Source organism: Brachycentrus maculatus, unplaced genomic scaffold, assembly GCF_059751285.1.
Source record: "Brachycentrus maculatus isolate JH-2025_06_01 unplaced genomic scaffold, ASM5975128v1 h1tg000062l, whole genome shotgun sequence".
NCBI lineage: Eukaryota > Metazoa > Arthropoda > Insecta > Trichoptera > Brachycentridae > Brachycentrus > Brachycentrus maculatus.
Genome location: NW_028280816.1, coordinates 313,122 through 328,865, shown reverse-complemented (window position 1 = coordinate 328,865; position 15,744 = coordinate 313,122). Strand labels below are relative to the sequence as shown.

At 31.7% G+C, this 15,744-nt stretch overlaps 1 protein-coding gene across 1 annotated transcript in view; it reads left to right on the top strand.

The window, feature by feature from the left end:
• Positions 1–15,510, top strand: part of LOC148311504 (atrial natriuretic peptide receptor 1) — an 82,587-nt gene extending 67,077 nt beyond the window's left edge. The window contains exons 7-20 of the mRNA XM_088256546.1: positions 2,045–2,233; positions 5,948–6,083; positions 6,725–6,961; positions 7,931–8,057; positions 8,467–8,607; positions 9,642–9,807; positions 9,931–10,107; positions 11,352–11,511; positions 11,592–11,750; positions 11,832–12,000; positions 12,543–12,689; positions 12,776–12,968; positions 13,626–13,899; positions 14,656–15,510. Coding sequence (XP_088112672.1) covers positions 2,045–2,233; positions 5,948–6,083; positions 6,725–6,961; positions 7,931–8,057; positions 8,467–8,607; positions 9,642–9,807; positions 9,931–10,107; positions 11,352–11,511; positions 11,592–11,750; positions 11,832–12,000; positions 12,543–12,689; positions 12,776–12,968; positions 13,626–13,899; positions 14,656–14,903 — 2,523 coding nt within the window. The 3' untranslated portion in view covers positions 14,904–15,510. The remainder of the gene's footprint in view (positions 1–2,044; positions 2,234–5,947; positions 6,084–6,724; positions 6,962–7,930; positions 8,058–8,466; positions 8,608–9,641; positions 9,808–9,930; positions 10,108–11,351; positions 11,512–11,591; positions 11,751–11,831; positions 12,001–12,542; positions 12,690–12,775; positions 12,969–13,625; positions 13,900–14,655) is intronic.
• The last annotated feature ends 234 nt before the right edge of the window (positions 15,511–15,744 follow it).

Below are 15,744 nucleotides of genomic sequence, written 5' to 3'. Positions count from 1 at the left end.
ATCATCGGCTGGCTTAAGTGATAACTTTACATATTTGTGTAATGTTCACTATTGTGTCGTTGATTGAAAATCCATATCACTTGATTTTTAAATAGTATTCATCCAAAATCCAAGCACGGAGTGAGTAAGACGCGACATCTCTCTAAAATCTTGTAAATTAAATACCCAGTAGGTACCTTTATCACTTTAATATACAAAGGACTTTTACAGTAAAATTTGTTTAGAATTTGTTTTATATGTTTACTTACGACTATTTTATCTAGTAACCAGTGGCGTACACAGATAATTAATTAGGATAGGCTGTAGAGGTAGGTAGTAAGGTAAGCTAGGTACCTACTACTTAGAAAGTTAGGGTAGGTACTATGTAGTTGTGTTTTTTTTTTAAATATAAATATTTGTGTTTTTATTATTTACACGAATATTTCAACTTTATACTATTTCTGTGAACCTAAGCGGCTCATTATAAGAAATAGGTATCAATTGTGAATTCGAACCGAGGAACTCTGACTTAAGAGTCCACGACACTAACCATGGGACCACAACCCGACACATGTCGGGTTATAATATTGTAAATCAATCAAATAGTCCTTCTACCCGATGTTTACGAAATAAAAGCACACTTAATATAAATCATGATAAAAATTCTTCAAAAATATTCTGGATTATACTAAGAATATGCTTAAAATCAATTTACCGACCAATTTTCGTGATTTTTCTTTTCACAAGATAAAAATATGAGTAAGTCAAAATGAACTGGCCAAATTATGAAAGTGGGTATATCATTATTTTCTCTGTTGACGGAAAACCGTTGTGGGTGACACTATCCAATGAATATTGATAAGCGATCAATATTATGAACCCAAATATTTATTGTCAGCGAAAATGGAGCAAGATTTTGGTGGAATAGAATTGTGACAGGAATAAAATAATACGTTGATTTTTTTTTAATAACTGATTTTATCGAAAAATAGGTAATAAAATCAAGCCTTCTAAGATCCCAATTATTACGTACATTCATCTTGACATCTCATCAAAGATGAAGAAGAATTTGGAAGTCTGGGAATTTACGGGGCTTACGACCGTCATAGATTGATTTAAGTGATCACTTTATACACGTGTATCATTCAATATACATATATATATATATATATATATATATATATATATATATATATATATATATATATATATATATATATATATATATATATATATATATATATATATATATATATATATATATATATATATATATATATATATATATATATATATATATATATATATATATATATATATATATATATATATATATATATATATATATATATATATATATATATATATATATATATATATATATATATATATATATATATATATATATGTATATATATATATATATATATATATATATATATATATATATATATATATATATATATATATATATATATAAATATATATATATATATATATATATATATATATATATATATATATATATATATATATATATGTATATATATATATATATATAAATATATATATATATATATATATATATATATATATATATATATATATATATATATATATATATATATATATATATATATATATATATTATATATATATATATATATATATATATATATATATATATATATATATATATATATATATATATATATATATATATATATACATATATATATATATATATATAAATATATATATATATTAATATATATATATATATATATATATATATATTAATATATATATATATATATATATATATATATATATATATATATATATATATATATATATATATATCCATATACTGTTCAAATTCGAAACATAGTGCTTGAATCACTAGAATTTCACTAAAGACATGTATGGTGAAATGAAAGAAGCTTTTTTATTGAGCAGAAACTTTCATTTTTATGTGAGATACGAATCCTGGATTATTTGTGAACAAGTATTTGGACACACTTAAAATGTTATGAATAATTTTGTTGTGTTTTTTTATTAATAGGGGTCCTATTGGGGGGAGGCTGACTGGGAAGTAGGAGACGATAACGACCAGGACGCGAGGTCAGCTTACGAAGCCCTACTTCGTGTCTCCCTTCTCCAGCCAACGAGTGATAGCTTCCACGAATTCGCTCTCAAAGTTCGATCAAGAGCGAAGCAACATTACAACTACACATTCTACGCTGGAGAGGAGGTAATAAAATAATTTAATATCTGATAAAAACTAACTAACTAACTAACCATCACACCGCTTCCCCGCAGGGGTAGGCAGAGAGAATAGAGCGCCACACCACTCTGTCCTTGCAAACATTCTTCGCCTCTTCCACGTTCATGCATCTCCTCATACATACGACTCCTAACCTGACCACTTTCAAGTATTTGGCATACCTGATCGTGCCATGTTTTTCTCGGTCTTCCTCTGCTTCTTTTCCCGCTAACATTCGCCTCATAAATTTGTTTTACCGTTCTTTCCTCACTCATTCGTTCTACATGTCCAAACCATCTCAACACACCTTTCTTAATTTTATCGATAATGCTTATCTCAGCTTTGCATTCCTTCCTTATTTCACTATTCGCACATCTATCATACATCGTTTTGTTACACATTCTTCTGAGAGATCGCATTTCGACTGCATTCAGTCTACTTTCATCCTTCCATGTTTCACTTCCATACATTAGAGTTGGAACCAGGACTCCGTAATATCTGATAATAGCGCTTTATTAATTGAGTTGTATTTTTTTTAAACAATGTCGAATATATGACGAATGTAATGCACCAATGCATCTATAAATTTGTATAAAAATATATAAATTAAAGGAAATAATTGATGGACCACAATTGTTTATCATAACACTATGGTACGAAGTTTAAATATATGAAACCGAATATAAAGTAAAAAAACATCTTTAATGACAATTTCTGATATGTTTTCACCCAATGTTGTTTTTATCTTTTAATGTTGCAATTTAGATAGAAATTTTGGTTGAAAATAATGCACATTTTGGATATCAAAATAATTTAAGGAGGGGTTTTTTTCGCTATTTGGTATTCTAACAAAAACCCGGCATGAACAATAACAGTTTTAATAGTGCTAACGAATGATAAATTATTTTATCTTCTTTTGATATATGATGTGAAATGCGAAAAAGTTTAATGGTAACTTTAAAAATTGGAAAAATATCTACGTGAAAATTAGCACTTAATTAACTCTGCTAGGAGTAATTTATTGTATCTATGTGTATATAAAATATTCTTACATGTATGTATATTAATTCATTATCGACTTTCAAACAATGTAAGTACGTTCACGTTAGAACGACTGCGGTTTGACGTTTCTGTGTAAAGAACTAAGGAATCGGGCTTTAATTAATTATGTTGTATTACTACTAAGACAAAATGGATTTATCCACGAATGCCAAAAAATGCCAAAAAATGATTATAAATCATCCTCAAATGCTGGCTAAAAAAATTATAGAGCTGTATTATTTTCAACCTTTAATGTAAACATTGCTTTATGTATGCTTTGATAAATTAAGCTTTATTTTGTGAGTAGATCTCTCGTGAACTTTTGACTCATTAACATAAAACTAAAGGCTTTAATATCTAAATATCTATTTATCTAATAAATAAAAGAATCAATGAATAGTGACGTGGAAACAATGACAAAAATATTGTATTTTCAATTAAAATTTAACGGTTATTTTTTCGTAGATTTCATAAATAAATTAGATATAGATAAAATCATTGCTTCTTTCCCGAAGCATTAAAGTGACGTTATAATAGTTAATCAATTCTCCATGAAAAATATGAAGAACCCAATAAAAATACCAATGTCACTAACCAATGTCATTTCCCTAGAAATAATATCATTTTAGTGACCACATTTCATTTGCAAATTTATAAGTATATAGTCCAATTGCTGATTTTATTTACTCTTTGAAACATTCCCAACATAAATAGCGCCTATATTGAAATAAACGTTAAATTTAACTGCGTTATAAAACAAAAATAATAACGTTTTTACTGTTGTCTTTATACATTTCAGATAATTATTTTCTAATTTGATTTTCGTACACGAACGAAACAATTTGATTTAGGTTCGCAGCAGAAAAAATCAGACATCGTGTTTACTAAATCCAGTTACTTTTATTTATTCAAAGAAATAACCCACAAAGGTTTATTTAAGAGGCTTGTCGACAGGAAGGAAAGTGAAAAATCTTATTAATATTTATTCTACAAAATGGACATCAATTCAATGCAATGCGGTATGCACTGTTGGGTGCTGATAGAAGTCGGTGGTCAGTAGTATTTCTTATAACCGTTATCCGTATCAAATGGTGCAAAGAGCACTGCATCGTATATAAGCGGGGATGTCTTGATACATGAAGCAAAGGTAATCAGGCCTGAGCCTCACGTAAAAGTCCAAGGTGTATTATATAAAGGCAAGTGAAAAATCACATTTCATTTCGACACCCCTGGGAATCGAACCCGGCATAGTAGCTACTACTTAAGGAGGCAGACGGTAAAAAAGGAAATTTGAATATAAAAATACATCAATCACACCTAAACCCATATAAAAAAAAAATCTTGATAAAAAAGAAAAAAAATTGTAACTGGCGGGAATCAAACCCCCGACCCCAATTTAGCTGTTTAACGTCAAACCAACTACGCCATGTACCTGTCAGTACATAATACATGTATATATATGTATATATATATATATATATATATATATATATATATATATATATATATATATATATATATATATATATATATATATATATATATATATATATATACACGAGTGTGTGTGTGTGTATATTTATGAATTAAAGTGATGTACTAATAACATATTACAAAGCCTGCGTAATATATCCATTCATCCCGGAAACGAAGGAACAATACAAACGGGGTTGATCCTTAATTCCAATTTTCATTGTATTGTAGTCTTGAGTGGACATCACAATGTAATATTTTCATAATAAAAGGTCCGGATTGTGTCCCTAAAATATGAAACTGAAATATTTCTTTATTAACATTGTTAAGGATTGCGCTACAGCGCGTAAATCATGAATAAATAATAATCAGGATACAATAATAAGCCATCATACATTGTCGAAATATTTTTTGTACCTTACATCTAGATATTATATTACTATGTATATATGCATAGATCCTTGGTAATACCGTCAACAAATGATATGGAAAAATACTTTCCTCTTGATTCTATTATTATCAGACACCAAATTGAGAAAAAAACGTGTAATAAAGACAGAAAAAACTGTTAAATAAATTTTAGATTATTTTGCGGAGGAATAATCATCAAAGAGTGACACAAAATATGTATGTATTTTGATCAAATACAGTCCAAAATATATACTTTTTTCTTTAGAATACCACAAAAATTCTGAGAAAATAAAACACAATTTTCCAATAAAAATAAGTATAAGGATTTTTTCTTACTCTGAATATCCCTGTAAATGCAAGCGTAGTTTTCCCTAAACGAGATTTTTTTCTTTGTACGTTTGTTGTTTTTTTTTGTATATTTGGACACATATCATACTCAAACAACAGCCAAAAAAAATTCTTAATTTATTTATATGAAATTTAAATGCACAGTTATGTATATAATACTAAATGTTTTAAAAACAATGAAACGGAGGGTACAATTTAAAACAAAACGATGGCAGAAAAAATCCCAAAATATCGTATTGTTCTACATGAGAATTGCGAAAATTATTATTTGTTTATAATACATAAGTAATGAGAAATTCACATGAGTTTTTTTAATTTCCGCACTTGACAATTACGAATTTTTCATTACTCGATTCTTCTAGTATCCGGAATTACCGTATGCGCAATTTTTATGAACAATTTTTTCTACTACACACATTTTTTTTCTAGGTAAACTTCTTCATTGGAGCTTTCTACGACGGGGTGTACTTATTAGGGATGGCGCTTAATGAGACACTCACAGCCGGAGAGGATATTAGAGATGGTGTAGCCATTACGCGCAGGATGTGGAATAAGGAATTTCATGGTAATTTGGCTTCAAATAATTATCTACGGAGATCCTTGAGGTTGATGGATTTTTTTTGATAAAAATGGTAAACTTTCTAAATTGAGTTAGAGATCTTTCCAATTGACTAAGAACTTAAGAAAAGAGGAGAAAAATACTATTAGTGCAGATATTAATCCGGAATCTGAAAATATAAACCGATGTTTTGTTTTTTCAAAAACTTTTTCCATAATCGTTATTAAAATTATTTAAAAAAAAAAGATTTTTACAAGGTTTTCCTTGTAATTCAAAGCTTTTAACCCTGTTATTCAAAGCTTTTAACCTGAATAAAATACCCGCTATTAATTAAACTTAAAGTTGAATTTACTTGTAAAACCAAATGTTTATGACATTTCAAACTACTTAGTGTATTTTGCCAGTTTATAGAACGTTGAAAACATTATGATATGCATCTTTCAGTCAAAATTGCATATTTTAGAGTTAATGTTTTTTGCCAGTACACCCACGATATATTAAAAAAAATGTCAAATTCCAATACAGGTATAAATATATATTTTTAAAGCTTGCGCGAAAATACGTCCGACCTCTAGCGCAGCCGTTCACGTTCTGAATTTTGACGTTTGAGATCTCAGCCTTAAGCTAAAGAAGTAAGCTCTTTTCAGGGATAACGGGTCACGTGCGCATCGACGACAACGGCGACCGCGACGCGGACTACTCGCTGCTGGACCTGGACCCCAGCAACGGGCGCTTCCAGGTCGTGGCGCACTACTACGGCAAGGGGCGCACGTACGCGCCCGTGCCCGGCCAGCGCATCCACTGGCCCGGCGGGCGCACGACGCCGCCGCGCGACGTGCCGCGCTGCGGCTTCCTGGGCACCGACCGGGAGTGCCATGCCAACGGTACAACGTACTTCTAGCGATACCCTTCTACCTTCTGATCTCCTGCTCCCGTGGCATTCTGCCTTGTACCTATATCTTACCCTTTTCTACATCAAAAGCCAAAGTAACCAAATTTATGATGCAAACATAGTTGAAAATAGAACCGGAGGAAGACCTAGGCACTGGGCACCGACCAGGAGTGCCATACCAACCGTACACTAAGACTTCTAGTGTTACTCGTCCAGTTTCTGATCCCCTGCTCCTGTTACATTCTGCCTTCTACCTATATCTTACCCTTTTCTGCATTATAAGTTGTAGTAAGCAAATTTATGATGCAAACATAGTTGAAAATAGAAGCGGAGGAAAACCTAGGAACTGGGCACCTACAGGCGTGCTATGCCAACGGTACAGCATGTACATACTTCTAGCGATACCCGTCCAGTTTCCAATCTCCTGTTCCCGTGATATCCTGCATTATTTTCCTACATCTTACCCTTTTTGCATCATAAGTTGTAGAAAGCTAATTTATGAGGCGAATATAGTCGAAAATAGAAGCGGAGGAAGACGTACTGCGCTGCGGCTTTCTGGTGACTGGCCAGGAGTACCATGCCAACGGTATAGCAAGTACTTCTAGAGGTTAAAACGATGTATGACGTTCAAATGGTGAAATAAAGAAAGAATGCTGATATAAGCATTATCGATAAAATTAATAAAAGTGTGTGTGTTGAGATGGTTTGGGCATGTGAATCTAATGAGTGAAGAAAGAACAGAAAAACAAAACGTTCCAGTCTGAGCAAACTCAAAAATATTACTATCACAGAAGTTTGGTATCCGATTTCTGGTAAAATAAACACCTAAAGTAAAAGTAAAAACCTCTGGATATTTAACAATAACAAAATACAACATATAGGTTCATATGTTCACACCTGAAATTGGAGGAAGAGATAAGCTAAACCAAAATAAATAAACCCATGGACCTCATTTTTATAGAAATAACATCAATTATTGTTATTTTACATGCTGCCCTCAAAGATGCTTTTGAAGTGATTCTATATGGATCATTTGGTTTCGGAATATTTCTGGCTTTTGCTGCCACATTGGCATGTTTGGCTTACAAGTAAGTATTATATCTATTTGGAAAATACAGATAAAAAAAAATTATGAAAAAAAAAAAAGTTGATATCGGCAGGTACCAACCAAATAAAACATTTAGAGCCACTGAAATAAGTCACTAAAAATGATAAGTTAATATTATATTATTACATAAGGTATTACTACATCATAGCACAGACTGGAAAATTTAATGAATTGGAAAGAAATTTTATAAACTAAATCCATATTTTAATATCGGCTACTTTGACCACACCCTGGAAATGTATTTGTGAAGATTAATAGGAATTATAGTTGAAAGAATTTCATAAACTGAATTTGTGTTGCCAGTATCTTGTTTCACTCAGGTAAAAAAAATATTGTGGTAAAATAACCTATTTATATTTCACAACTCCATAATTATAATAAAATTCAAGGCACATGCGACTATCAGCCGATCTCAACAACATGTCTTGGAGAGTGAGAGCAGAGGAAGTGCTTCTCGAAGTGGGAAAACCTTATGGCTCCAAGCTAGGATTACAGAAAATAAACGATGTGAGTTATCCGACAAAAACACAATTAGCTTTAAAAAATATTGTATCAGCAGAAATTCTATTTTCTTATTTGATTGTAGTGACATTCAATTTAAGTAGTAAATTTATGTGATAAGATTAATTTCATTTCCCGAGGACGATACATCAAGATTATATTATAGATGTCTTTAACACATTGACTGCCACAACAAAATCAGAATTCCGATCTAAAAAGCCAATTCCGATCAAAAATATTATTTTATTTCTTGCTTTTTAACTCTTTCCACTCCGACCATTTTTTCTCATAACTGATCAGCTACTCCGATCAAAAAAATGCGACGTTTTTGCGTATGACCATGTTAATTAAGATTAACTGTATTTATCTGAACTATATTTTGGTAGAATATACTTGGGTGATAGAGAAATCAGTGATTAAAGTTATAGCTGCGCCGGGCCAGACATTGTGGCCCACGGAGCTGCCTACTAGAATCATACGGGCCAGAATGTCTGGCCTACAGAGTGGTAAGAGTTAATAAAAACTTTATAATTATATTTTCTGTTCATTTATCAATAAATTTTATGTTCATGTAAGTCAGCATTGTTTTTTTTTCTTTCCATAAGCCATCTATCCATATTAGCACTGATAAACTAGGAATTTTATCGTAGCTGCACGAATATGGCAAGTAAACACAGTACGAGATAACTCGTAGTCAGAGTCCTAGCAAATAACGCAATTTACGAGTTGTCTCGTAGTTAGCAGTCAACGTGTTAAATACTCGTAGATGCTTCCACTTAGTAGAGACTCCTACGTATCTAAATAATATTTTACCCTGGATCAGCATCCTGATCTGATCCTAATCTTGCATGGTGTTGCTATCGTGTAATTTACAATTAACAAAAAAACACTACAATCAGCCAACACAGCGCTTTATGATATAAGTTTAATTACAAAAGAAAGGATAGATCGAAGAAGGTTGTGCGAGGCTCGACCTACTCACCCAATAATTCTCAATATTCAGTTTCCATTTTATTTACATTTGAGTATTTCATCATACACTTGTATTTTACTTCCAGTTGACTTATGGACTACATAGCGCAAGAGCATCCATTGTTTCTTGCAACTCTATTCCACCAGCTCAAGTTTTTACTACAGTCGGAATATACAAAGGCAACAGGGTAGCTATAAAGAAAGTTACAAAGAAAAAGGTAGATCTCAACAAGAAACTGCTATGGGAAATCAAACAGGTGAGATTGTTGCTTACTTGCTATGGAACTAAAAATCTAAAGAAAGAGAAAAATGTTACTGTCTTAATAATATTTTATGTTAGAACTTGAAGTTTTTAAGGCACTTAATTTATTGTGTTTTAGGTGCGAGACGTATCCCACGAAAACACAGTAAGGTTTGTTGGCGCTTGCATCGAGTGTCCAACAGTCCTTATTCTCACTGAATACTGTCCGAAGGGATCACTCAGAGATGTTTTGAATAACGATGCTCTCAAATTAGATTGGAATTTTCGGATGTCTCTGATCCATGATATAATAAAGGTAAAATATATAAACCATCTTACCAGATAAAAACTTATGATCATCTCAAGAATAAATTCCATTTCGTGCTCTAGCTAGATCTACTGTTAAAATAACAATATTTTGTAATGACTCCTTACAAAATGCTTAGTATTAAGGGGTAATTTTACATAACTATGGCTGTAAGTAAAAGAAAGACCTTAACAAACATTCAAATCTGCCTACTCAGAGTGAAATATATTAAGTTTAATTTAATTACATCATTTCATATGACCGTTGATATTTTTATTTATTTATTTTATTTATTTATTTGAACTTTTTGTCCAATATGTGTGTACATTGGCGGGCTTATTGCTATAAAGCAATATCTTCCAACCAACCAAAAAAAACAGACTAGTGTGAACGATCTAGGCTTGTACCTTTTGATGTCTGTTAGAAATAAGTGGGGAGATAATGCTTGAACAGGTTAAGACAAGGATAAGAAAAAAGAAAAACAAAGAAACATAAGAGAGCATAATTACAAAGTAAGAATTTAAACAGGGTAACATGAATAGAAAAACAAAATGACGATAGAGTAAGGAAGGCATGGGAAAAGGGAATCAGGTAGAAAGTTTAAGGAAGAGAGGAGGGGTCAGGGGAGGAGGAGATGGACAGTTAGGGTTCTAAGGTAAGATAATGATGTTTCAGGCGTTTTTTGAAGGTTAAAATAGAAGGTGCATTTTTTATTCATAGTCATAATATAGAACAATTTTTTTGGGTCGACCCAAATTAATTATTGTGAATAAATAACATTGCACATTAAAATGAGCTAGCCCGAAAAATATGCAATCTGTAATTATCAATGAAAGTTGTATATTAGAAACCTAACTTAAACTTTTCAAAGCAATTAAAAAAGTAATATGGTATATTATTTTAATATAGTGCATGAAGACACAACAATGTCTTAAAATTACAAATCAATGTAATCAATCAAAGATTGTAGTCATATGTTCGACATCGCAATGCTCGAACATACGACTACAATCTTTGCTTTAAAAAAAAAGCTGTTTTGCAAATTTCCACAAAGACTCTAGTGATGGAACAGACGGCATTGCGATGTCAAGTCGCAAGTGATGTGGTTCCACCACCATCGTATGTTATAATATTATAGGCAACAGATTTGGCAAGTCTTTGAATTTCGTAGTGGAATAGGAGTTATTTACGAGATGTACCAAAAACATCATAAAAGATGTTGTTTTTACAAACATTTGTTCTTAATGTTTTAGGGAATGGCCTATCTCCATAGTTCAGAAGTAATGGTTCACGGAAAACTCAGATCTTATAACTGTTTAATAGATGGAAGATTTGTATTGAAAATATCAGATTTTGGACTTACGACACTTACAACACCTGCCGAAGTTGTGAAAGATACTCATTACTATAACAGTAAGACATTTTAATTTGTTTACTTTGTAATATATCATATTAATCGCAATGAAAACTGTAATTTAAAAAAATATTTCCAGAATTGTTATGGGTAGCTCCAGAACTTCTTCCGCTCACATTAATACCTGGTATACCGGCTACCCAAAAAGGAGATGTGTACAGTTTTGGAATAATACTGGAAGAAATTGTCGTTCGGGGCGGTCCATTTGAAGCAGCAAGGCAATTTCTTGATCCTCAAGGTAGTAAATATTGATTGATTAAAACTGTCATTTATGAATAGCTTTGAATCAAATAAAACTGTACATTATTTATATCTGCAGAGATAATAAGCAGAGTAGGAGCAAGAGAATCCCCACCATTCAGGCCTGCGGTCGAACAAAGAGATTGCCCAGATAATTTAATAGAACTCATGGAAAGATGCTGGAGCGATAACCCTGACGAAAGGCCATCATTTGATGCTGTCAAAGGAACAGTACGATGCATCATGAAGTGAGTCTATAACAAAAGTTAAATTTTCATATTTATAATTTTAAAACACTAGATAGTGTTAAATGCCAATTACTCGTGAGGAAAAAGCATTTTAATTCAAAACTGGTTTACAATATAATTAAGTTATAATAAATTATATACTGATTTTATAACAAAGTTATTTTAAAGTTATAAAATGGAAGATCACAAAGTTCTTCAAATATTAATTATAAATATGAACATATAGTAGTCGTACAGGAGAAAGTGACCAACTAACAAAATGTAAAATGCGCATGAGGGCCATTTAAGTCACTTTTGCTTGGCAATAAAATAAACATCAATGCACTTAGTCATTTTTAACAGGTCAGTATATTATGCTTCCATGTTTTAAATCCTTTGGATTTTTTTTTCAGGGCAATATTAAACTAGTAAGATATCAAATTGTGGATGATCACATTTTTGTAAAAAAATGCACTTGGTCACTTTCTCCTGTATGACTACGATATGTATTGTGAATGCGCTAGTAAAATATTGTTTTAAATAAACATTTTTACATTTTTTAGGGGTTACTGTGATAATCTGATGGATGACTTGCTCCGTCGTATGGAACAGTATGCCAATAATCTAGAAACTCTGGTTGAAGAAAAGACTGAGCAACTATCCATGGAAAAAAAGAGATCAGAAGAACTTTTGTATCAAGTATTGCCAAGGTATGGCAGGCACAAGATATAATTCATAAGTCCCTTTTAGTATGAGAATTGGTATACTAATAATGATTTGTTCTTTTTTTATTCAGGTTGGTAGCTCAGCAGTTGATGGCAGGGGAGATGGTTCAACCTGAACAGTTTGAGTGTGTGACAATTTATTTTAGCGATATTGTCGGGTTTACGGCGCTCTGTGCTCAGAGCACACCAATGGAGGTTGTCGACTTGCTGAATGATCTTTACAGTACTTTTGATAGGATAATAGGATTTTATGATGTCTACAAAGTGAGTATAATGCTTCTGTACATATTTAATAAATCACAGCTAAGAGTTGGATCTAGATATTTGCGGTTTTCGCAACCCTTAAAAACAAATTGTGTGAATACTTTGAGACAAATATGAGTTTTTTGTATAAGAATGATTTAAAATGTTGTGTTTTGACGAAGTATATTTCTACATTTTTGACATCTCAAAATAGAAGAAGAATATGGAGGTCTGGGTATTTCAGGGCTTATGACCTGTAATAGGTTGGTTAAGTGATCACTGCAACATCTATCATTCTACCCATGATTGGCAACCACACAACTAACATTTTTGGAACTCCTACATTTATCCTCAATATCATGACACTGTAGATGTGAGTTCACTAGAGCCATCTACGCTTAATGTAAAAAAAACTCCTATGAGGATAAACCCATATTTATGGACAAGTGTTTAGATTCTCAATATGTTGTAGAGAATTTTTGTTTAATTTTCAAACAAGTTTTTTTTTACCTCTTGCCTCATCAAAATAAATATTTGAAAAAATCGAGAAAAAAATGCTCTCAATTATTGAATCCTTATGAGAAATTTATGTCAATTATTGATGGATATAAACTATATTTTTTTACGCCCTTCCATTTTGATAAAATATCAATCAAGTTACATATTCTTTATTTTAAGGTTGAAACAATAGGCGACGCATACATGGTAGTGTCCGGGCTCCCGGAAAGGAATGGGGATAATCACGCAAGGGAGATCTGCCTCATGGCTCTCGCTGTGTTGGATGCGGTGAAGTGTTTCACCGTCAGACACAGACCGGAGTATCAACTGAAGATCAGGATCGGAATACATTCCGGCCCAGTTTGTGCCGGAGTCGTGGGGGTGAAGATGCCACACTTCTGCCTATTTGGAGACACCGTGAATACGGCATCTCGGATGGAATCTGCTGGACAGCGTAAGTATCTATGCTATTTGAAATATAAAAAGTGAACACTAATGAAATGTAAAATTGGCAGGAATACAAATACAAAGAAATACCATTTATTTACCTTTTAAAGGTAAAAAAAAAACCTGGCACAGGAAGATAAAAACATGCCTGATTTTAATGCAATATTGTGTCAATATATCAAATAAAATCGATGAATATCTATGAAATAAAATTGATAAATAACGATGAATAAATAACGGGAGAATTAAGATTTTTTATAAACAACTATATATTTATATTTGAACATTTTGTTTTTATTAGTATTTTTTTCTTCTCAAAAGCACTGCCTTATCAACAATCATCATATAAATATGTCCTGTCAACAAAATGAATGCCTTTTAACTTAGTAGTCATTCACAGGGATACCAGAGATTAAAAGTAGTAATTTGTCATAATATTAAAACGTTATTTACGGGAAACGCTTAAAAGCGTCTTTAACATACTGTTGGTAGAGATCGGGAGACCCTTATAAGCGTTCTATTTGCTTACTTTTGGTAGAGCGCGAGAGAAGTCAAATACATTGTACAGATCGGAGATGGATTTGCGGTTACTTGTGATTAGTATACAACCCTAATTATGTAATAAACTAATTAGGGTAGGGGTTGATAAAAAACAAAATAAATAAAAATTAGTGAATTAACAAGTTCTTCAGTTAATAATTTCCACCATAAAATTAAACTAATTTACTTACAGCTTTATTAAGATTTTTTTTTCATTTCCCAGCTCTGATGATTCATATGAGTGATGCAACGAGACAGATCCTGAGTAGATTTGGCACATTCAAGATGGAGCTTCGTGGAGAAGTGGAGTTGAAGGGCAAAGGGAGGATGCTGACTCACTGGCTGATAGGATGTTCGGAGCCAGATCCGAGACCACCAACCCCGATACACTGTCCGACAGAACCAACAGAAGTGGCACCCTTCCCGCTCATATTTCCCGCAGTGGTGTTAAACAAAAACACTGACGCTTAAATCAATTAAACACCCTTAAACACATCAGTAATAGGAATCAGTATTTTTATTAACCACTTCATGCTTTTGAATGAGCAGTGTTTGCGGACGGTGAATGTGCCATATCACTGTGCGCTGTTCGCACGTTTCCACTTGTTTGCATTCCATAAGATAAACCAAACTGAGCTCACCAGTTGCCACTTGATGCTCGTAGAGTTGTAGAGCCATAACGCAAATTGTTTCTTCTGTTTTAACTTATTATAAAAATATATATTATTATTATGGTAAGATTTGTTTTAATTTCTTTTATAAAACATTTTTTATTGCTACTGTTTTGTTTTTTAAAAATGGATAACTTTTAAATTAAGTAAACTCTTTAAATAAAAAAAAATGAATTATATGATATTTTTAGCTCATTTTTGTGAAAAGAACACTAGCATGAAGTGGTTAAAGACAAAAATATGGCTATGTGTATAAAATATAACAGCCACATTGCCTTTAACCCTCCAATGGACCCAATGCATCTATCAGATACATAACATATATATTTTTGTATGTTGCTCATTTATTCTTCATGCAATAGTACCTACTGCCTCTCACTTAATCCTTTCTAAGCTTAAGCAATGTTTCTGCTATTCATAAATTTTCAATTGTGGAGAGAGAAGACATCCATATTTTCACACAAACAATTTTGAAATACTATGCATCCATTTATGGTAATTTACTTTATCTTAATTTTTTTTCTGAATTTAACTCCACAAATCTGCAATCTCAAACGACTGAATATTAAATTTAACAAAAGGCATAATTACAGTTTTATCTGAGATGTGAGAGATAAAAAAAATAAATAGAAAAAAAACAA